This window comes from Suricata suricatta, chromosome 12 (genome assembly GCF_006229205.1).
Source record: "Suricata suricatta isolate VVHF042 chromosome 12, meerkat_22Aug2017_6uvM2_HiC, whole genome shotgun sequence".
Lineage (NCBI taxonomy): Eukaryota > Metazoa > Chordata > Mammalia > Carnivora > Herpestidae > Suricata > Suricata suricatta.
Window position 1 is genome coordinate 59849600 of NC_043711.1, and position 22189 is coordinate 59871788.

General features: G+C 44.7%; 1 protein-coding gene and 1 long non-coding RNA gene across 4 annotated transcripts; one reads left to right on the plus strand and one right to left on the minus strand.

The window, feature by feature from the left end:
* Positions 1-236: 236 nt before the first annotated feature.
* Positions 237-10747, minus strand: GZF1 (GDNF inducible zinc finger protein 1). The gene is made up of 6 exons (XM_029915858.1): positions 10668-10747; positions 6892-8291; positions 5522-5616; positions 3777-3944; positions 2723-2880; positions 237-2361 (listed from the first exon to the last, which is right to left on the minus strand). The coding sequence occupies exons 2-6, from the start codon at positions 8265-8267 to the stop codon at positions 2011-2013; spliced, it is 2148 nt and encodes a 715-aa protein (XP_029771718.1). The 5' UTR covers positions 8268-8291; positions 10668-10747; the 3' UTR covers positions 237-2010.
* A 335-nt stretch (positions 10748-11082) lies between these two features.
* Positions 11083-20591, plus strand: LOC115272993. 3 transcript variants are annotated; one of them, XR_003900593.1, is made up of 4 exons: positions 11083-11283; positions 13229-13297; positions 13604-13659; positions 14573-16650. It is a non-coding gene; the product is annotated as an uncharacterized LOC115272993 (long non-coding RNA). The 3 variants fall into 3 exon arrangements; XR_003900594.1 differs by lacking the exons at positions 13604-13659; positions 14573-16650 and adding an exon at positions 20569-20591; XR_003900592.1 differs by having other exon boundaries at positions 13604-16650.
* Positions 20592-22189: the final 1598 nt, after the last annotated feature.

Consider the following 22189-nt stretch of genomic DNA (forward strand, 5'->3'; position numbering starts at 1 on the left):
GAGGCCTCTACGCGGACGCCAGAGCCCCGGCTGCTACGACCCGTGGGCCAAGGCCAGTGTCCCTTCCCACCAGGCGTTCACATGGAGAGTGAACTCACAGTGCAGACAGTTATGTAGATAAATCCTAGGACTGCAGACCCCGATTTTAAATTTCATTACCCATGAAATGATGTTTCAATTAACCTTATTTCAACAGAGCCTAAAGTCTAACTGGACATAAACTAGATTTGCAAAACTTTTTAAGAAGCAAACATTTATTAACACAGTAAACGACTTTTTGTAGAATTTTTCTAAAGAAACAAATTCAAGACAAAATTTCTTCCAGTAGGTAACAAAATAATCTATTATTTAAATTCCTTCTCATTAAGATGACTTTATTCCATGAAACAGTACATGAGTTGGGTAGGCTCATGCTCTTACCAAGAACAAAATTGGTTGTGTGAGTCACTTTTGTTCCATAAACACAACCACAGTATGTTGTCATTGAAAATTCAGTACTGGGATCTCCAAGAGCAAGTGTGAAACATTTTATCAGCACCTAAAACATCTCAGAGCGGCCTTAGTATTTAACATGTTACAAGTCAGAACAAAGTAAGCATTTAGGGAGAAGGTGTTCCTGCATCAGTCCTGGCATAGTGCAGGTGTGTCTTCATCCTGGAACTCAGGATAAATTACCTTTCTCTTAGAAAGTGTTTATGTTTTCACAGCAAGTTTAATAAATTAAAATGTAGGAAAAATAGCAACTAGCAAACAAAAGAATTCTTCAGGTTCTCTTTTTAAATTACCATGTTTAGGATTACACGTGGATCAAAGCACTTAGCATGTGTCAACATACCCAAGCCACTGGAACTAAGGATCAGGTTTAGCAAATACAGCAGAATTATCTTCATTACAAATTCATTCTGAGTGAAAGGCCAGCACCAGCCAGCCTCAGGAGTATGTAAAACAAAGTTACTGTTTCTTCAAAATCCACTCTTAAGGCATAATGAAAGATGAGTTCCAAGGCTTTTGGTCCCTTCTGCTATATGCTCACATGCTCCCAAGGAAACAACTGTATAGGAATAACTTGCTTGTTTCAAGCTCTTGATACATAAATGAGAAATTCTTGGTTTCTGAAAATCAGAGGCAGGAAAACCTTGCAAAAAATATTAACACTCTGTGTTGTGTTGTAAGATGAACCAGATCACCTCATTGCTACTTGTGAATAAAAGGACTACATGATGTTTCAAGTGTTCTAAAGCCTCTTGCTTAATCTTTCACACCTCTGCAAAAACAACTACACTGTTTGCTGCTAGAATCTTTGGTAGGACAGCTTTTACCTAATCAGATTTTAGGAATGAAACTCACCAGCCACATTTCATTTTAAGTTATACCAGGACTGATTTCCTAACTGCGTATGTGCTGTGAGTTGAGATTATACTAAGCCATTCTGGAAGCATTCAACTTGTTCCTTCTTCAGTGGAGGGGAACGGATACAACTGTCCATTTCTTCAGTCCCATTCAAGGGTCCCCAGAGCAAATCAGACTTGCTTCAGTTCAACAGGAAAGAGCTGAAAATACATGGTCCCAGTTTTATTTCAGCTTAATAGCCTAAAATAAACCCATACGGAAGTGTAAGGCAGGCTGAGCACTAACACTAACTTCATGAGCTGGGCCAGAGCTCTGGATCTATAGTTATGTAGTTGTCTGAACTTCATACACATCAAGACAAGCAACAGAACGGTTATGCATACAACCAACACCACGATTAAGTGAGGTCATGTTAACTGCCTTGTTTGTTGATCAAGTGTAGCTGAGGTCATGCAGACTAGGATTTTTAAGGGAAAGCTCTAAAAAATGCTTTGATAAAGATGTGCAAGTTAGCAGAGATTTGGGAAAATGTGCAGGAGCTATTCTTGCCCATTTTGCCCACAGACGGTTCTTGGTCTTGGCCCCCAACACTAACTTGCATATGATGATCACCCACACAGTGACAAGCGTAGGATCTGCTTGGCAGGTGACTCCAAGCTCTCATTCCATGTTGGTCAGAGAGTGAAGCTCTGTGGGCATTGGGTCTGTCTGTGGAGTCAGCTCACCAAGCTCACTGATGGTGGTGGCCAGCAGAGCGTCCTGAGATACCACAGACTCATCTGACTTGCAGGCCGTGTCTCCAGAACTGTTCTCATGCACAGCGGGTACACTGCCTTGGACTGTGGCTAGGTTGTGAAAATGTCCATTTTCTGCAAAAGATAGCAATTTATCTGAAAGTTTGGATGGTGCATATTCTTCATCCGGCTGTTCAGTCTTTTGTGCATCATCGTTCTTGGGTGAGCCATCTACAATAACAAGGAAAGACTTCCATGGAGTATTCTTATCATGTATCTACGAATCAAACACAAAACAATAATCACAATGTGTCTCTGAACAAGTACATCTTTTAAAACAATGGTCTCTTTTCAACTTAATTTTGCTTGTACCGCAACAAAATAGCCTTTCACTAGTGGCCAAGTCTCTCTAACGCCACTGTCAATGTTAGAAAGCCCTTATCATAGATTGTGCCTTTGGACCCCTGAAACTCGGTTCTTCATTCACCCTGGGAATGTACTCCCTGCCAAGAAAACCTGAAAAGGAGAGGCCTGTTGTCTTCTACAACCACCTTATGGAATGATGGGTGGCATTAATGACTGTCTAGAGTTAGGGAATGACCAGTGATTTGTCATTCCAAAGCCACACTACTGCTTACCGAGGTATGCCGCCGGAGAGTGGATTTGTCAGTAAATGTCCGCCCGCATGCGTTACACATGAACGGCTTCTCTCCCGTGTGGATGCGATGGTGACGCTGGAGAGCATTGAGCTGGGTGAACTGCTTACCACACTGGTCACAGCAATAAGGACGCTCCCCTGAGATGGGAAGAGAAGAAAACCACTGGTTCATCTCTCCAGCCTACTGTATTGAATTCTGATACACTCTGGAGTCATGCTGTGGGTAAACCACTAGAAAGCATCAGCAGAGGGGCGCCTGGGTGGCTAGGCTGGTTAAGCATTCAGCTGATTTTGGCCCAGGCCATGATCTCGCGGTTCCTGGGATCAAGCCCCACATGGGGGTCCATGCTGGCAGCACTGGGCCTCATGGGATTCTCTCTCTCTATGCCCCTCCTCTGCTTGCACTATCTCAAAATAAATACATAAACTTTAAAGAAAGAAAGAGAGAGAGAGAGAGAAAGAAAAAAAGAAAAAGAGAAAGAAAAAGAGAAAGAAAGAAAGAAAAAGAAAGGAAGGAAGGAAGGAATAAAGAAAGAAAGAAAGAAAGGAAAAGAAAGAAAGAAAAAGAAAAAAAGCATCAGCAGGAAGGCTATGCTGGGAATGACCTGAGAGTCAACTGACAAGTACAAATCTATCCCTCGAAAAACAGGAATTGATAGCCTACACCCAAATAGGGCCAAAGCCAAAAGCTGGTATTAACATCTACAAAAATCCACCTATTTTCCATAGTAATGGAATATAATATTCCAAGTCCCACAAAAACTGAATTTGTACGTGTGTATATACACTAACATGTATAGATCATTACCCCAAATTCTAATCTGAAAATGTTCAAATGTCCACATATCCACATCCACATTCATTCATACCTTTTCAATTTGTCAGAGCCAGAAACTAGAAACTCAGAAATTTAAAAATGCTATTACAACACAAAATAATGCTCAATTCCCCAAAATTTTATAGTGAAACTAAAACATTTGGGATATTATTCTTGCCACGCTGAACTCCCTTCGGTGGCAACATTCCAGCCATACCTGTATGGACTTTAATATGCTGGTAGAGCGAATTCCGCTGGGCAAAAGTTCTGAAACAAACTTCACATTTAAAGGGTTTGGATCCAGTATGGATTCTATTGTGATGTTTTAAATACTCCTTAGAAGCAAAACTCTTGCCACATGTTTCACACATAAAAGGTCTTTCACCTACATGAAAAGATGAAACAGAGATTTAGAAATGATACAGGCACCAGAACACTCCAAGAGTTGGCCCACACTCTAGATCATCTATGAACTCAAAAGCGCTGTGCAGGGCAGTACACTACATCTTCTAGTTAAAATACTCATAAAACATCCATTTGTGTAAAATGCCTGCTATCTGCTGAAAGTTCACATAAAATACCCTTGGGAATCCCAAGAAGGATTCCACTAGCCTAGAATTAGATTATTCAGTCAGCCCACATTTTGGAAAATCAGTCATTCCAAACAGGAAATAAATTTTACAACTTGTTTGGGAGAAGTGTTGAATTTTGCAAAGCAGCACTCCCCCGGCACTTTATCAGGACAGAAGTCCCCCTTGGGAGGAGACGAAGTTTACATGGCTATGTATGCACAGCTGCGCTCAGACAGCAACTCCCATCAACCTGGACTGGAGTACAGAATAGGAGTGAAATGTTCCCACTCCATGTTGTATAATTTGAGTCTTTTAATCCCACAAATCAGACTCATCTGATTATTAGATGTGCCCCTGATTTCACAAACAACAAAATATAAATACTGGTTTTAACAGAACCCAAATACATTACTACTTTCATCGAATGACCACTTCTGACTTAATGCTTTAGTGTAGCCTAACCTCACCTCCACCCCCAATCTTCCATGAGGCACTGATTCACATTTCAGTCTCAGTAATTCACATCATTAAATGCCGCGGCTCTTCTTCACCTGTATTTAAACTTGAGGCTCACATGGCAATGTTTAGAGATAAACATTTTAAAATGCAAGCAAGTAAGAAAGAGCTGGGTTAGTATGGTAAAAGCAGTGTAAAATAGGTTCTGTATCCTATACGGCAAGGTTCTGAACCTCAGAATTAGTGTGCTGAATTTGAATAAAGCCAACTTAAGTTTTCTCCCTCACATAATAAAATCATGTCACAAAAATTTGGGAAGAAAGAAATGAGATAATCACACCACCTAATACATTATAGAAATTTGTTTTCATCTAGTCTTTTATGTGCAGGTTTTCAATGTAGCTTGGATTAGCTGTGTGTGTAATTGTACATTTTCCAGTCTACATCCAGGCACAGGTTTTTTTCATAACACTCAGAGCCCTAAGAGCCGCCCCATCGGGACCTGGGAGGAGATGGATTTACCAGTTTACTGAACCACCTCCTGTGGTTAGACAATCAGTTTGTTTCCAATGCTCTTAGACCAAGAAGAGGGATGACAACATATAGCTTTTCCCATATTTTGAACAATTTCTTTAGGACAGATTCCTGGAAATGGAATTTTGGGCTAAAACAGTGGGAACTGTTTCATACCTCGTCATACGTTAAGACTCCTTTGCCAGCTCTCACATCCCAGTGTGCACAGCCCTCTGCCTCAAGCACACCCTCAGCACCAGGGGCAGGGGCATACTTTACTCATTTTTGCTCACTTATGAAATGGAAAAGCTATATCGTGGCCTTAGCCTGCACCACTTTGGGAGATGCCAACTTCTAAATTAAATGGCAGTTTCTTCTACAGCTAGAAAGACATTCAATCACAACAGCATTGAGTATTTACCTGTGTGACACCTTTTATGATAAATCAGCATGTGGTTCTGAGTGAATCTTGCACCACATTCATCACAGACAAAAGGTTTTTCCCCTGTATGAATTCTGAAAGTACAACATTCAGATGATAACTTAGGATGTATCTCAAAGCTCACTTTGCATTACAATTTCCACTGTAGCCTGCAAAGGCAGTCATTCCAAGAGACCAAATGAGAATGGCCTAAATTGAAGGACACAGGCCTGTGACCTCCATCCCCAGATCTGTTTCTAGCAGAGGCCAGCAGGCTGCTGCACTTCCCAGCGGGGCGTGCAAGAGCTTCTCGCCACCCTCTGGTTTACACTGCACGGCCAGCTGGCAGACACACACCTCTGCAGGCTCTCTTAACCAGTGAACAATGCCAGGCCACATTTGTATAAAGCTTCCTCATGAGAGTAATCAACCATAGACACCTTGGGGACCACAGCTGACAAAGCACCACATGATCAAAAATGTCACCTGACGTGACTGGTCCAGAAAGAATGGTTCTCAAAATGCTGAAGAAACCTGGTTTCCAAGGACACCTCGGCATTTTAGTTTCCCAACTAATATGAAGTAACCATCAACCATGACTCCCTGAGTACTTCCTAAGCCAAGTTTTTAAACTTCTCACATAGAGTAAGAAGACAATGAATGCCACGTGACTGCCCCAAAGACTGGCCCTGGCCTGACAGCAAGTCTGTACTATAGGAGAAACTGCCTGTCTGGAAGGAAACCTGCTTAAGAACTGCTGAACCCCACCTACCGTTTAGAGATTAGGAACAGAAAACACGGTCCTGATTCTGGAGGTTGGACTAACCAACAGCACACTCTCCAAGCCCAGAGAAGAAACACCTAAGACCAGAGGAGTATTCTAAAGCCCTAAAGTAGTAAATGTCAGGAAAAGAGCAATGAAGGTGATCAGCCCAACTGTCCCTCAAGCATGGTGGCACTGTAAGTTCCAGAGCCTACTCTGAGATCAGGAAAGCCTGGCCTGCATGGCTGTAGGACCAGACTGGTGGGCCTGTCCTGGTGGCCTCCGCCTGGGTGGGTCGCAGCTTGCTGTCCAGGCTTCTGTGCCAGCCCTGGGCATAGGGCAAGGGGGACAGCCATCAGCCTGGGGCCTATAGGAAAGCTGAATGAAGAGACACCTCTACACAGGAAGACAATTCACAGAGGTCCCAAAGCAGGCCCCCAACTTCTAGAGGGCACAAATTAAGAAGGGGAACATCTGCAGACGTTCCACACTGGTCAAACCCTGGAACTACCTCAATCTCTCGACACCATCTCCCAAACTTCAACAGGCTGCATCCCAGGCAAAAAAGCACTCTTGCAGCAGCTCCGGCTGGCGGCCTCGGCCCTACCTCATGTGGGTCTTCAGTGCTGAGGGTTGCGAGAACTTGGCCTCGCACTCGGTGCAGCCGTAAGGCTTATGGCCTGTGTGTGTCCGCTCATGCAGCCGCAGCGCCGTCTTGGAGCTCAGGCCCTTGCCGCACTGCTGGCACTGGTGCCGCTCACCGCCACCCTCGTGCACCTGTACCACATGCCGCTTGACGTCCTTCTTCCTCTTGAACTTCTTGCCGCACAGCTCGCACGGGAAGTGGCGCTCACTGCTGTGCACGTGGCGCTGGTGGCTCTTGAGGTTGCAGCGGTTGGCAAAGGTCTGGCCACATGTGTCGCAGCGGTGAACTACCTCGGCAGCCACCCCATGGTGGTGCCGGATGTGCTTCAGGAAGCTCTTCTCATATAGAAAGGCTTTTTCGCAGATAGTGCACTTGAAGTTGCTCTTCCTCTTCTCACCCTCCTCATCCTCATCCTCCTCATCCTCCCCACGGCCCGCGTCCTCCCCACTACCCACTTTTGGCAGCACCTGTGCCACCTCCACCACCATGCCACACTCCTCGTGTTTTGTGACAGGCTCCATTTCTGCACCCACGGCGTCTGGGCTGGTGTCCTGGGGGCCACGGTAGTCCCCCTCGGCGTCCTCAGCACTTCTCTGCTGCTCCCGAAGCCTTCTTGTGTATTTCTTTTTAGGGATTTCCACAAATACCTTTCTCCCAGCCAGCCTCCCACTGGCCCTTCTGATTTTTGGGTAGGGAGGCTTGACTGCATCTTTTTTCTTGTCTGGTTTCTCCTTGGACTTCCTGGGGGGCATATCTGGCAACACACCATTGCTGATTGTCTCCGCTGGGGGATCTGAAGAACCTCCAAGGCCGTTAGCGAGAGGACTGTCCACGGTGGGACTTGCCCTGGGGTCAGAGGCAATGGAGGCTTGGGAGCCACTGCTCCCTTCTGCCTCTTGAGACTCAGAGAAGTTCTGCAACTCCAGAAGTACCGACTCTAACATCTGCTTTTTCAACTGAAAACAAGTTTCTGATAAGTCCAGACATTTTAGTTTCTCAGCCATTTCCAGCATTCGCTGCACCCGATCTTCCTCTACCTGTACCTTCGCAGTGTAGACAAACTCAAGAAACGAAGCAAAGTCAACAACTTGCACTTCATTTAGGTAGACGTTAGTCCTTGTACCATCCACAGTCTTCTCGTTAAGAAACATTTCCTTAAAGAACTTGCTCGTGGCTGCCAGCACTGCCTTATGAGCCATGAACTCTTCGCGGACGCCCTGGTACTCCACGCTGACAGTCACGTCACAAAGATGACCAAGAAGGCGCAGTTGGTGCATTTCATGCAGAAGGTTGAAAGGTGAGGACTTGGATTGCAGCAGAACTGCGCCACTTTCCATGTTTTTTCTTTCCAAAAAACAGCTCTGAAAACAGAAGCAAGAACTATTCATGCATGAGCAACCACTAAAGCAAAAAGGATTAAAAATTAGAATTATTTCAGTTCTCTAAACAATAGGAGCTGATTAGCAACCAAAACCGAAATTTCCTCATGTAAAGATATAAACCACACATTTTTTTAAAAAGCTTATTTATTTTTGGAAGAGAGAGCATGAGCAGGCTAAGGACAGAGAGAAAGGGAGAGAGAGAATTCCAAATGGGCTGGACAGTGCAGAGCCCAATGTGGGGTTCAAACTCAAGAACTGTGAGATAATGACCTGAGCCAAAATCAAGAGTTGGACACTTAACTGACTCAGCCTCCCAGGTGCCCCCAATCATACCACTTCTTAGCGGGTTTCTAAAGTGAAGTGCTGATGCACCCTCATAAGATAATATTTGATGAAAGAAATAATACTAAAATTTCTCCCAGGGATAGCCATAAATGGTAAAGTGAGGCCTAATGAAATATATTGTGCCAGGAACTTGCATACTTAAGAACATTTTCTACCTTCCTTAGAGACTCAGACCTAAAAACTGTGATAGAATTCACAGCAACAAAAATGTCTAGCTCTTTGACCAAGAAACCAAATAATTAAAACAAAACACATGAGTTCCACTGAGAACAAACCTTAGAGAATCATGTCTGCCTTTGAAAATAACCAACTAAATAAATAACTACTTCCAGGAGGAAAACTTCATGGAAAAGCAGTCCATAATCCATGGCCATTTCCAGCACCCCTAAACACCTCATAATTTGAATTGCCATCACTTTATGAGAATAGTTTCAGGATCAATGCTAGTGAGCAAGTAACTTAATTTCTCTGAACAACAGTCTGCTCTTCTGTAGAAGATTGCCAGGCCATGTGAGGCTTCAGTGAGTACAAGCATGTCACGTGTTTACAGTCCTACCTGAGACTTGTAAGCTACTAGCTGCTGACTTCCCATTCACCAGGCCTGGGTGCTATTGTTATCCCCATTTCAAAGAAGAAGAAGGTATCTTTTGAGACTGAGGTTTGAAGCTGGGCCTGGTGGGACTGACTTGCACTGAAACTGCTCAGCATGCCCCTCGCTTCAGCCACGCCACATGCAAAGAGCTGCTTTTCCTCCTGTAGGTCTTTCCACAGCTGTGGACACTGCAGATTTCATCCCCACCTAGAGGTCTTCTCTCCTTGGCTCCCATGGCACCCCACAACATCGTGGGTCACTTCTGCTGCATGACTAGCAGTACTCTCTCCTCACACTCCTTGACTATGTGCTTTCTTCTCAAAGTGCACCCCAACCTTAAGCTCCCTTCCTCTTCCCAGTATGTTTTGGTTCCTAAATCTCCACCGCCTGTCCAAAGTACCGTCCTCCTTTAGCCAGATCTTAGATGTCACCTCAGACTCAGCGTGTCTAGAACAGAACTTACCTTCATCTTCCCTGGAAAACCAGCCTCACCTCTCTCCACTGCTCCAGTCCCACCAGTGATACTGTTTCCAGTTTCCAGTACCTGGCCCTACAAGTGGCTCCCTAAAACTACCAGCCCCCACCCCCCAAACATGAAAAAACACTGCCCTCTGAGAGTTCAACTGTAAGAACATCCAGGAGGCCTGAGCAGTCACCTGAAAACACCAACAAGCCTAGGTAAAGGGTTACAGAGTTTGGGAGTTGGGGGAGGGGCGGAACACTAGGCCAAGGACTGTCACGGATTCCAGCCCCAGCCTTGGAGAAATGGCTGCAGAGGGCGATCTCAGCATGATCCCCATTCTCACCATCAGCCCTTCACTTTCCAAACCTCTGCCAAACGGGCCCTCGGGCAGACGTGCGAACCTACAAACGGCTGACAGTAATTTCTGAGTCTATCAATAAAGTGATTTCTGGGCATGATTTCCCATCCTGTCTGAGCACAGGAAGGAAAGGCAGTCAGTGATCATGGCGACAGGAATCCTCCGGCCTGGGTGACAGCTGCAACTCCCACCGTTAATTGGCTGGCGCCCGGCCTCACCTCAGTCCTGAACAACGCGCTCCAGCTGGCGGCTCTTCGAGACCCCTCTGCACTAGGGAGGGTGCGGCGCCCGGGTGGGCATCGCTCTCCGACGGAGCACGCCCCCGCCCCCTCGGCCCCTTCGACCAGCACACTTCCGAGAGAGGGACACAAGGCTCCGCTGCAAGCGAACCGGGTGGTTGCTGGGCCGCGGGCATCCACGGGACCCGCGTGACCAGGCCTGGACCTCCAGCCCCAGGCCGTCCCCTGCTCCTGCGCCCCCAAGGCCAGCCACTCCTCCCGGAGAGCACGCGCGACCGGCCCGCTCCCCGCACGCGGACAAGTCTGGAGGCAGCGGCTGGGGCTAGGAGCCCGAAGAGCCTGCGGGCCGCACACTCACCTCACAGCCGGCGTCGCCGCCGCAGCCACCCCGAGTCCGCCGGATCAGGCCCCGGGGGACCGACGGCCGGCTGGGCGGAGCGCGGCACCAGCGCAGACGCTTCCAATTGGCCGCAGAAGGCCCCGCCCCGTCCCCGGACATCCCCGCCCCCTCCCGCGGCTGGGGAAGGGCCTGCGCATGCACTTCCGACTACGGAGGCCGTTCGGGCACAGTTACGTGATTCGACGTACGCTTAGGGCCTGAGTCCCGCAGGTCGCGCAGTATTGCGTCACCCGCCGCGAGCCAAGGTCTGCGCCTGCGTAGAAGAACGCGGAGAAGGCTCACTGGCTGTTCGGGGCGCGGCGGAGGCGGGGTGGGGCCAGTCCTAGAAGGTCACGTGGGTGTGGGGCGGGGGCGTGGTCACGTTCAGGTTCGTCTCCGGTCGCTAACATCCAACCTTGTGCACTGTTGGCTCGGCGACAGCCAACCTTGTGCGCTCAGTCCCGGGTGGGGTCAGCCACGTGGATTAGGGGAGGGTCTGCAACGCCGGCCCGGCACCAGGAAGAGGCGGGCGTCCCGCAGGCGTCCTGGGACTGGCGGGCTGCGGACAAAGCACTTCCACGTGCCGCTGGACCGGGTAGGCGAGGGGCGGGGTGCTCGGCGGGCATTCTTCCCTCGGGGCGCCTGCCCAGGGTTGGCCCTAGCCCACAGGCGCCGAGACCACACCACACGTTACTACAGAGCGCACTGTAGTATCCCAGGAGTCTGCAGCCTCACACATGGTTTGAGTGGTCTTTACTGAGCTTCCCAAGACCCTGCCGCTTTGGGGTGGAAATAAGTCTTTGAACACTTAAGCCTAAAACCTTGCTGCTGCCACGCATCCTTGTGCAGTCTTAATAGAAATCCTGCTTTGGAAGACTTGTCTTAAACTAAACTTCTCAATGCAGACCCAGAGAGATAGCACTCAATCTCTCAGTTTCCTAGGGCACTAGTGAGCGCCTTGCTCCAAGTTGCACAACTAACTCCTGTCATAAACGTATGAGTAGTGTGTTTTTCCCCTGGATAAATCAAATAGCTAACCTAGATGGTCATCCCAGTCACCAAGTAGAGAGGATCATCACTACATGTGATCAGTAATGCTGTCTAGTCCTTTTACTGGGGGACTAATTATTACTGTTTATGTTGAGAATATATATGAAACATCATGCCAGAAAATATGTATCTAACAGCTGACATGAAGAGGTAAGTTTTCTTTGTCAGTTGCCTGTGATGCACATCACATTCTGGTTTAATGCTTATTTGATGATAAAAGTGTGTACTACCTTTATGGAGAAGATTTTTGGGTTGGGAGAAGATTTTCTTTTTAATTTTAACAGGAGCCACCTTTCCACACATAGCAGGTACTCAATATCTGAAGTATAAGTGAGAGGTGGCTTTGCTTAAGCACATTCTATATTTGTACTCCATGATTCCAGGAAATTGGAATGAACACAGTTTTCACTTGTGACCCCAAAAGGTCCAGAATAATTTTTTAATTTATGATTTTGTTTTGCATTACTAAAAGGTGATTTGCTTCCTCACTTAAATCTTCAGTGCTTACTGGCCATTTCTGTATCTCCTTTGGAAAAAATTTTCTTCTGATCCTTTGTCTATTTTTTAAGTTATTAGTCTTTTAACTATTGAGTTGTAAGAGTTCTTTTTATATTCTAAATAAAAGTCCCTAGTCAGAAAATATAATTTGCAGATATTTTTCCCATTTCATGGGTCATCTTTTCACTTTCTGGGTGGTGTCTTTTGAAGCACAGGACTTCTAAATTTTGATGGACTCCAATCTATTCTTTCGTTGCTTTTGGAAATTGTTGCCTAATCCAAGGTCATGATGATTTATACCTGTTTTCTTCTAAAAGTTTTGTAGTTTTAGCTCTTATATTTAAGTTTTTGGTCCATTTTGAGTTAATTTTTGTATACAGTATGAGATAGGGGTCTTAATTCTTTTGCACGTGATTATCCAGTTGTCCAGCATTTGTTAGAAACACTATTCCTTTCCCCATTAAAATGCCTGGTCTCCTTGTCAAAAATCTGTAAATGCCACCGTTTACTTCTGGACTCTGTCAGTTGATCCTTGGGAATGTCCTAATGTCAATACCACACTGTCTGTGTTATTGTGTATGTTTTTCCTTTTCATAGAGAGGTTTTAAGTTTTTTGCTGGTCAGCTAGTCCTGTCTTTTGGGTTTCTTCTGCTGATTTCAAGCTTAGAAAATACTTTTAAATGTAAAGCAGAGAGAATAGAAAGAAAGGAGATGCAGAGATGATGCCCTTAGCACCTACCAGTGTCCAGAATAGGCTTCAGATTTGGCTCTGAGATTCCTGGTGGCAAAAGAGAAAAAGTCCGTAAAGCTTTATCTACCAGCTTTGTCTACAAAGCAAATTTAGTTTGCTCAGAAGAGGTTTTATATACATTGTAGGCCCTAAGAGCATTCTTAAGATGAACTGACCTTAATGCTCTTCTCCATCATGATTTTCATCTTTTTCCTCTTCTTCAAATTTGCATTAAATGAATTTGCTGCCTCCTTTTTTACAGCCAGCAGATTACCTGCGATTGGCTCCCACTGTGGATCCAGGGTCTGATGCTGCGCCTGTGTTCCTTCAGGTACATCTGTTTCTTAATTTTTTTTTTAAGGTTATTTATTTTTCAGAGAGGGACGGGGGTGGGGACAGAGATGGAGACACAGAATCCAAAGCGGGCTTGAGGCTCCAAGCTGTCAGCACAGAGCCCAACACGGGGCTTGAACTAATGAACCATGAGATCATGACCTGAGCTGAAGTTAGACACCCAGGTAACCCCAGGTACATCTGTTTCATTGTCTCTTGACTCTGATCAGTTGGTGAGTGGGATAACCACCCAGCACAGTGGCCGAAGTTTTTGTCTTATCTGGTTTCATGTATTTTTCTGTAGAAAAACAAGATGTAACTGCAGAGGATAAACACTGGGTGACTCTAAGATTAAACAAGGTAAATAAACATCAGGATGAGATGTAATGCACAGCTTATGTTCCCTAAATGGAGATGAAAACTCAAGCGGGAAGCAGGCTGATCAGAGATCCATGGTTTCTAGGTAAAAAAATACTATTCCTTAACCATGTGATTAGGGGTAGGTCTGTCCATGCATGCTTGTCTGAAAGCCCCTGGACAAAAAGAGGCCCTGGGAATATCCCACATCTTCAGTGACCCCAGCACTCTATTTCACCATAGTGTTGAACACACTAAAAGAATGTGCTTTTAGTGGGTTAGTGGTGCCAGCTTCCTGGTAGCTGGAGTCCAAACATGGCAATTTCTTGGTGGAAAGCTGAAGACACACAGTGATTGACAAGAAGTAGCATGTGTGATTCACTGACAACCTGCTGGGTGCAGAGCAGTGCATCTGGGATCGGCACATGACAGGCTGCTAGCGTGGCTGCACATCGATTTCTTGATCTGAGTGTCTCCAGCAGTGTCTGTTACTAAGCTTAATATTTGCTTTGTGTAGTTTTCTGTATCTGTTTTATTTTTCAGTAAAAAGAAAATAAAAGGAGGTAAAGAAGCCATACTTACTCCTTTCTACTAACAGAACATGTGCTCAGTGAGTGCCCCTTTGATGACTGCAGACATGTTGCTTTAATGGCCAGTTCTCTACTTGGTCTTTTGTTTCCCACACTGTAATTATCAGGTCACTCAAATCACCAGTGGGGTCTCTTCAGTTACATTATGGCCCCACTTTGTTCCTGCAAGCAAAGCAAAAGGAAAAGGTATGCATCACCTTGAATTGCTGACCCTGCCAGGAGCCATTGATCTTTCCCAAGTTAGGTTATAGAAACAAGATTTGAGGAAATCCAGCAATAGAGCCAACTATGTAATAACTTGAAAACTCTCTTTCTACAACCCTTAGAAATAGTAGCTTAAATATAGCAACTATCTTTTCAAGTTCATGGCCAGTATCACAGGAAATTTGGGAACTCAGAAGTCCAAAAATAAAAGGGAACTCAACATCAGGCCTGTTGGTGAGTGAACTACACTGCCCTGGAAGGGGTTGTGGGTCTGGTCTTGATCATATAGATAGGACTCTGGATATCCACACACGGACACACACACACACAGGACAGTGAGACCTTGCACAAAGCTGAGATGCACAAAGAACCACATCCCCAATGAAACAGTAGTTTGGGGGGGGGGGGGCGCGGAATCTACCCATCAGCAAAGAGAATCAAGTAGCTATTGAGGTTACTCTGAGCCCTGAGCTAGGGGTGTAAAAGTCTCCCCCGAAGATTTATGTTACTGTGGTCCTGCCTGCTGCACACATGGAGTTTCCGTTTAGGTTCTGCTGCCCCTGAGACCTGGGAACCCCTTAGCTGGGAAGTAAACATAAAGCCTGGTCTCTGGCCAGAAGTATCCCAGGGGCACCTGCAGAACCATATGCAAAACTGCTCTGGAGGAACAAGGGAACAAACTGAGTGAATGGAAGCCAGCAGCATAACAAACAGCAGATTGGACGCCTAAGAACCTCAGCAGGACTCCCAGATTCTATAATAAATATGTTTACATTACTTAAAACAAAAATAAGGCCTTCAACGTGTTAGAATAAGAATAAAGTGCAAGCCGATATGAAAAAGGACTAAATAAAACTTCTGAAAGTTGAAATAGACTTGCTGAAATCAAAAGCTGCACTTTAGATAAGCAGCAGGTTCAGCACAGCTGAAGAATTACTGGGTTGGAAACAACTGAGGATCTTACCAAGAACGCAATGGAGATGCAGGATTGCGGATACCAAAGAGAGCTTAAGAAAAATAGAAGAGAGAATACTAAAGTCTAGTAACTCATAATAGGACTTCAAGAAGGAAAAACAAAATAGAGACTGAGAGGCAATATTCAAAGAGATATTGACTAATAATTTTCCAGAGCTAAATACAAAAACTCTCCCTTTGGGAAAGATGAATAAAAATAAGTTCACATCTAGATAAAATGCAAAAACTGCAGAACGACAGAACCAGAGAGATCTTACCAATGTTCAAAGACAGACCAGACAGAACTGATTAAAATTCTCTAACAACATAAAAGGAAGCATGTGATCTGTGCACAAGATTTGTGTGTGGAGAGCCCCCAGGTTAAGGGAAGGAGACAGGCACCCATAAATTCAGCAGCAGAAATGCCGAACAAGTAGCAGCCTTCTTTATGGAGGGAATAAAGGATGAACTGCACAGAAAAACAAAATTCCCCATTCAAGAACAGATTTTTCTAGCTTCTGGTCTTATCCCAGGTGTGACCGTTAATTTCTTTTTCCAACTTTGCTGGCCTAAGGGAGGCTCTGACAGCTGGTAAAGCAGTATTTCTGCATGTCTGTGGGGGTGTTTCTGGGAGACATTAGCATTTGATTCAGTAGAGTGAGTAAAGAAGATCCACCCTTACCAATGTGGGCAGCATCATCCATCCTTTGGGGGCCCATCTGGAACAAAAAGGCAAAGAAAGGGCACAAATTCTCTCTCTTCTTGAGCCAGGATATCCATCTTATTCCGCCCTCAGAGCTTGAGACTTGGGACTCCAGCATGTTCACAAGTGGCCTCTGACTTCAGACTAAAGGGATACCACCAGCTCTCCAGAGCCACATGTCCCAGTTCCTATCATGAATCTCCCCTTCCTTATCTCTCTATCCTACTGCTGTTTCTCAGGAGAGCCTGGACTAATACACCAGGGCAAAGTCTTCCATTCTATATCCTCTAGCCACCTTGACCTTGAGCTGTTCCCCCCTGCTCCGCCCCTCACTTTAACTCTGTCACTTTCTGATTCTATCTGAAAATTCTTGGCACAAGGATATACCCTCAGGACAGAAAACCTATTAAATGATGGCCTCAGTTAATTCTTCTCCAAAGTTCTCAAACCAATACTTAGAATATGTGTCAGATTTTCTCTTATGAGTCCATTCTGCTGCATTGAAATTTACTTTACTTGAAAGAGGGTCCCTTTTTAATGAATCTACACCACTACACTGTAAAAATTCTAATAGAGTTTTTATTAAAATTGGATTTTATATTTTTCTATTTTCAAGTGAATAGTGCAAAGTTCAATTTCTTAGAAATAAATACATTAGATGATGATTCACTGGCCTATTGTAATGTTCAAAACAAAAGAATCCAGTGCACAGGCTCTAAAATCAAATTATAAATCTTAGCTCTCTGGTGATTAAGCAAGTACTTCTGCCATTTGAATGTCTTATCTCTTGCTGGTTCTTCACTAAGCAATGCCGACAGTAAGTCCAAGTGATTAGAAGTGTAAATGCTGACAAAACACTAATAAAACCTGCCATAATTTATTGTGCACACATAATCCCTCCAACACACACACGCACACGAATCCCTAACATGTCATAGGTGGTTCCTCATGGCACCCATATTTATGAGCCTTCTTGCTAGTGTGGGTTCCCGTGTGCCCAGCACATTGCACTTGGTGACAGAAGGGACAAGCCTAGAGCTTCTCCTTTCATGTCCCCAGGGAACAAGCCACTCTTTCCTGTTGTCAGAGGACACTTGGAAGAGTGCTTTTCTTAGAGCAGTCAGAAGTCATTGATTCCGCCTGCAGGCATTCCATTATTCAGGACTGCCCACTGTTCTCCAGGCCCTGGGGTCTGAGGAGAATGCAGCCATGCCTAAAGGGGCCTCCCCAGCAAGGCTGGGCAGCTTTCTTACAGTCTATGTAGTGACCCCCACCTGCTCCGGTCCCTTCCATCTACCCTAGGCATTTCTAGTTTCTAGGCTTGCCCCACCAGGCCCTTTGCATCTGGGCGCTCTAGCTGTCCACCTGCTGGTGAGGCTCTGTGCACACACGTGCCACAGTTTTCTCTTGGCGGGAGACGCCACAGTTGGAGAGACACCCTGATCTACTTTCCCCATCCCTGGCCCCCAGACGCTGAGGCATCACCACTCACACAGATGGTACTCTGTGATGTTCCTCCAAGCCTTCTGTTTGCCCTCCTTTCTTCACAAATAACCAGAAGATCCAGAAGACTCTGACACTCAGGTCTCTCGGCTACCTCTCTCATACAATGCAAATTTTCTGGTTCAGTTTGTGCACTGTAAACAAACTCTAGAGATCAGGCAGATTCCTCTGTGTGTGTGTCACCAAAGCAGTCTCTCTCCTGATGTCTGAGACAGTCCTTGAGGCAGCTAAGATACTTTGTGGACCAGAAGGGCTTCCAGGGTCCCCTGGTGAACTCAGTGCTGCATCGCGGCCCATATGGGCCCAGCCAGTAGGAGCGTGCGAGATATTGGGAGGCTCCAGGCAGCAACCTCATGCCTCAAAAGCTGTTTCTTCTCCATTTGGTCAGGGAGGGAGGAAAAAGGAATAACCAGAACTGGAGCAATTGAATATAATTTTAAGGACCATCATTTAATTTTTTTGCTCAGAGACAGAATTACAGCATGAAAAGGACACCCTTTGTGAAAACTGATGTAGTGGGAGGGTTAGTGAGCCTGGAAGCCATGTGGCCTTCCTCCTGCAAACACAACCTCCCTCAAACTGGTCCCATGTTTTAGGTTAATTATAATGAAAATATGAGCAAAATGTGTTTCATGCTTACAGTGGGCAAGCCACCATGCCAAGCACGTTGCTGGCATTACTCATTTCTTCTCACAAAAGTATGAAGAGGTAGTATTTTTACCCCTTTGTACAAATGAAGGAGCAGAGAGGGTAAGGAACTTACCCAAGATCACACAGCCAACAAAGAGTGCGAAGAAAGCCCCAGAGTGCGAGCTCTGACCAGATCACAAAGCCTCCCAGCTCAGGTAAAAATCAAAAGGGGACTGGAGAGAGTGTGATTAAATAACATCCCTAGAAGTCCCGCATCTTTGATTTGCATGAATCCGAAAGTGAACACTCAGAAGTGTGGTTCATGCAAGAGCTCCTGGATCTGGGCCCTTCTCTGCCTGGCCACATAGCTGCCGTCTCACATCTACACTCCTGGCCACCCAGGCCAGGGTTCAAGTCTGGCAGTGGTCACATAACCCCTCAGCACAAAGGGTTTGTACATCCTGGTCTGATCTTCCCTCTTCCTCCATTTAGTTTCCACATACCGCTTCAACTTCCATTCAGTTGTCTCCTTCCCAGGAAAGCTAACCCCAGTGCCCTGACTGACAGAGCCCCACCCCATAAGCTCACACAGTACCAGGTACTACTCAACAATTACACAAATGACAAGCGTGATTTTATACTTATGTGGTGACTGTTGGATTAAAAATCTTTCTCCCCCACATCCCCAACTAGGCTATGAGGTTTATGAGCACAGAATGGTGAATCCCTAGCAGCTAGCTCACATAAGTCCTTCCTAAATGAAGGAATGAGTAAGTGAATAAATAAGGGAATGGCCACTCTTTAGCCTCTTACACAGGATCTTCCAGGCAGCTGGGTTGTCAGCTGCCTTTGGTGTAATCAGCTCCCTGGATCTGGTGTCATGCAGCTTGTCATGCAGCTTTCCAGCCTTTCCTATCTTCTGCAGCCTCCTCATTCTTTTGCCTGATGGCTGGTGCTTCTAGTTGACAGACTTAACTCTCAGTGCTATCCAGGATGTGGTGTTTTGGGCATTGTTGTATGCTCTGAAGAAGTCAAACTGGAGACAACTACAAGATTTAAAATGACTATTTCCTGCTTCTCCAAACTGAATTCAGTTCAATGTACTGAACAAGAAGAAATAAACACCTATCACACAGCTTCATTTTATTTCTCCAATGCCAAAGAAATACATTAAGCACAACTACTATGTGAGAGGCTTTCAAGATTCTATGGATCCCAAATGGCAGAAGAGGTTGTCTCAACCTTAACTGAGGAGTAATAGATATGGCAGCAGTGCTCCTGTCACTTTGGACTCAGGTTATGATCACAGATCACAGTTTCTAGGATTCTAAACCAGCTGATATCTGCAAGACATCTAAGTGGTGGCCACACAGTGTATCTGTTATGAGGACTTCTCTAAACATATGCACAATCTTGTCTGAATCTAATTGAAAGCTATGGATCTCCTTTCCAGAAAAAAGCAACCATACAGGGTGCCTGGGTAGCACGTGTCTCAGTCTGTTAAGCAACTTCAAGTCCTGATCTCACAGCCCATCAGTTCAAGGACCACATCAGGCTCTGTGCTGACAGTTTGGAGCCTGGAGCCTGCTTTGGATTCTCTCCCCTACTCTCTCTTTGCCTCTCCCTGGCTTACACGTGTATGCATTCCTTTCTCTCAAAAATAAGCATTAAAAAAAAAAAAAAAAGCAACCATACAACCACTGGTAACTTTGCACATAGTTTCAAAGTATTCACAGGCCTCCACAGCCCCATCCATTAAAGGAAAAGGATGACCAGGGCCTCAGGCCAGATCAGCAGATATTAATTTGTGAGTTATATTCTAAGTATTTAAACATTAAGAAAATTATATGGCTAGGCCAAAGTTCACTTCTTAAGGTTAACCTCTGCTCACTTCCAAACATCCTTCCATCCTCCCAGCTTGCACAAATGTTCTCTCAGAACACACTAGCTGGTGGCAAAGCTGAGCCAACAGAGGGACATCATTTCTACACAAGGCTCCATAGAGATCTCTACGATGTGGTTTGTTCAAAGTGTTTGGTTTGGTATGCTTGATGTCTTTGACTGGAAATGGAGCTGTGGAGGTTGTTGGTTTCAACTGGCCTAACCTCATGTCACACAGGCTCATGAGCTTTTCCCTGTGCTTTCCAGGAATGGCAAGGTATCGACTGCATAGTCTCAGTTTTGCCAGCAGCAATGGCATGACTTCCAGGTCATTAAGAAAAATTGGCAGCAGTAGCTCTAAGCACTAAACGTGACGGATCTGGAAAAAGGTCATTTGCCTTTTTTTTTTTAATTTAAAAAAATTTTTTTTATTTATTTTTGATACAGAGGGAGACAGAGCATGAGAGGGGGAGGGGCAGAGAGAGAAGGAGACACAGAACTGGAAGCAAGCTCCAGGCTCTGAGCTAGCTGTCAGCACAGAGCCTGACGCGGGGCTCAAACCCACAAACATGAGATCTGACCTGAGCCGAAGTCAGAGGCTTAACCGACTGAGCCACCGAGGCACCCCAGGTCATTTGCCTTTTAAGAAGTGTTTTTAAATTGCAGGCACTGCTCCTTAAAGAATTTGCAAATCATTGTACCGTGGTTCTGGACTGAATCCTTTTTTGTTTATTGTGATGAAATATATGTAATGTAAAATTTAGCAGTTGAACCATTTTTAAGTGTACACTTCGGTGGAGTTAAGTACCTTGACAATATTCACAACCATCACCACTATGCATCTCCAGAACTTTTTCATCATTCCAAATAGAAACTCTGTATCCATTAACAATAATTTCCCATTCCATCCTTCCCCCCCAAGCACTTGTGACCACCACTGTACTTTCTGTCTTTATGACTTTGACTCCTGTAGAGACCTCATCTACATAGAAGTAGATCTACAAATTGTGGCCTTTGGGTCTGGCTTATTTCATGTAGCATAAATTTATCCATGCCATAACATATGTCAAAACCTCATTATCTTTTAAGTATTAATAATATTCCATTGTGTGGATATACCACATCTTGTTTATTCATTTATATGTTGATAGATATTTGAGTTGTTTCCATGTTTTTGGTATTGTGAATAATGCTGCTATAAATATTGGTGTGCAGGTATCTGAGTCTCTGCTTTCAGTTCTTTCAGGTATATATTTGAAGCAGAATTGCTGGACATATGGTACTTCTATGTTCCTAATTTCTCTTTACCCTCACCAATGGACTGAAGCATTTTTAAGCAAGGGACTTTTATATATAATCTTTTCAGCACGGTATTCTCAATAGTTTTATCAAAGCTCTAGTTACTCTCATTGTTTAAAGAAATAGTTCTCAGTGTTCAGGATTGAGCCCAAATAGAACTGTCTCCAGTAAAAGCCTAAATAATAATTTATGATGGGAAACAAGAAACATAGAAACAAATGGCACTTGATTTTGAAAAGAACTCAGATTCCAATAAGTTAAAAATGTGTATCTCCTCTCATCAGGCATATCACAGTCAGATAAATTTAATCCAGCCATCACATTTATATAAATTTAATCCAGCTTTTAAGTCAACTTTGCTTCAACATAGAATGTCAAAATAGGCAATGCACCACTTTTTATAGAAGAATTAAAAAAAAAAAAAACCTTGCTCTAACACTGCTGCAATGTTACTTTATCACTATCAAGGATCCTATATGTTTAAAAACAGTCCATGAAGTATTCAGAATGTGTCAGAAGTCTAAGTAGATACAAATCAACATATGCAGACAAGAGCAGCTAGGATCCTTGTTCTGCCCAAGTTAGCATTCACTGGTTCACAATCGGAAGCACTTCACCTGGGCGTCATAACAGGTTTAGTGCCTGACCAAGTGAAGAAACCAGACATGATTATCATAAACTTTATATTCAATTCCCTTTAGAAATGCTCCATAATCAGGTTCCCAGGTTTTTAAAAGAGCTTTTGTAAATCAATAAGGAAAAAAATCAC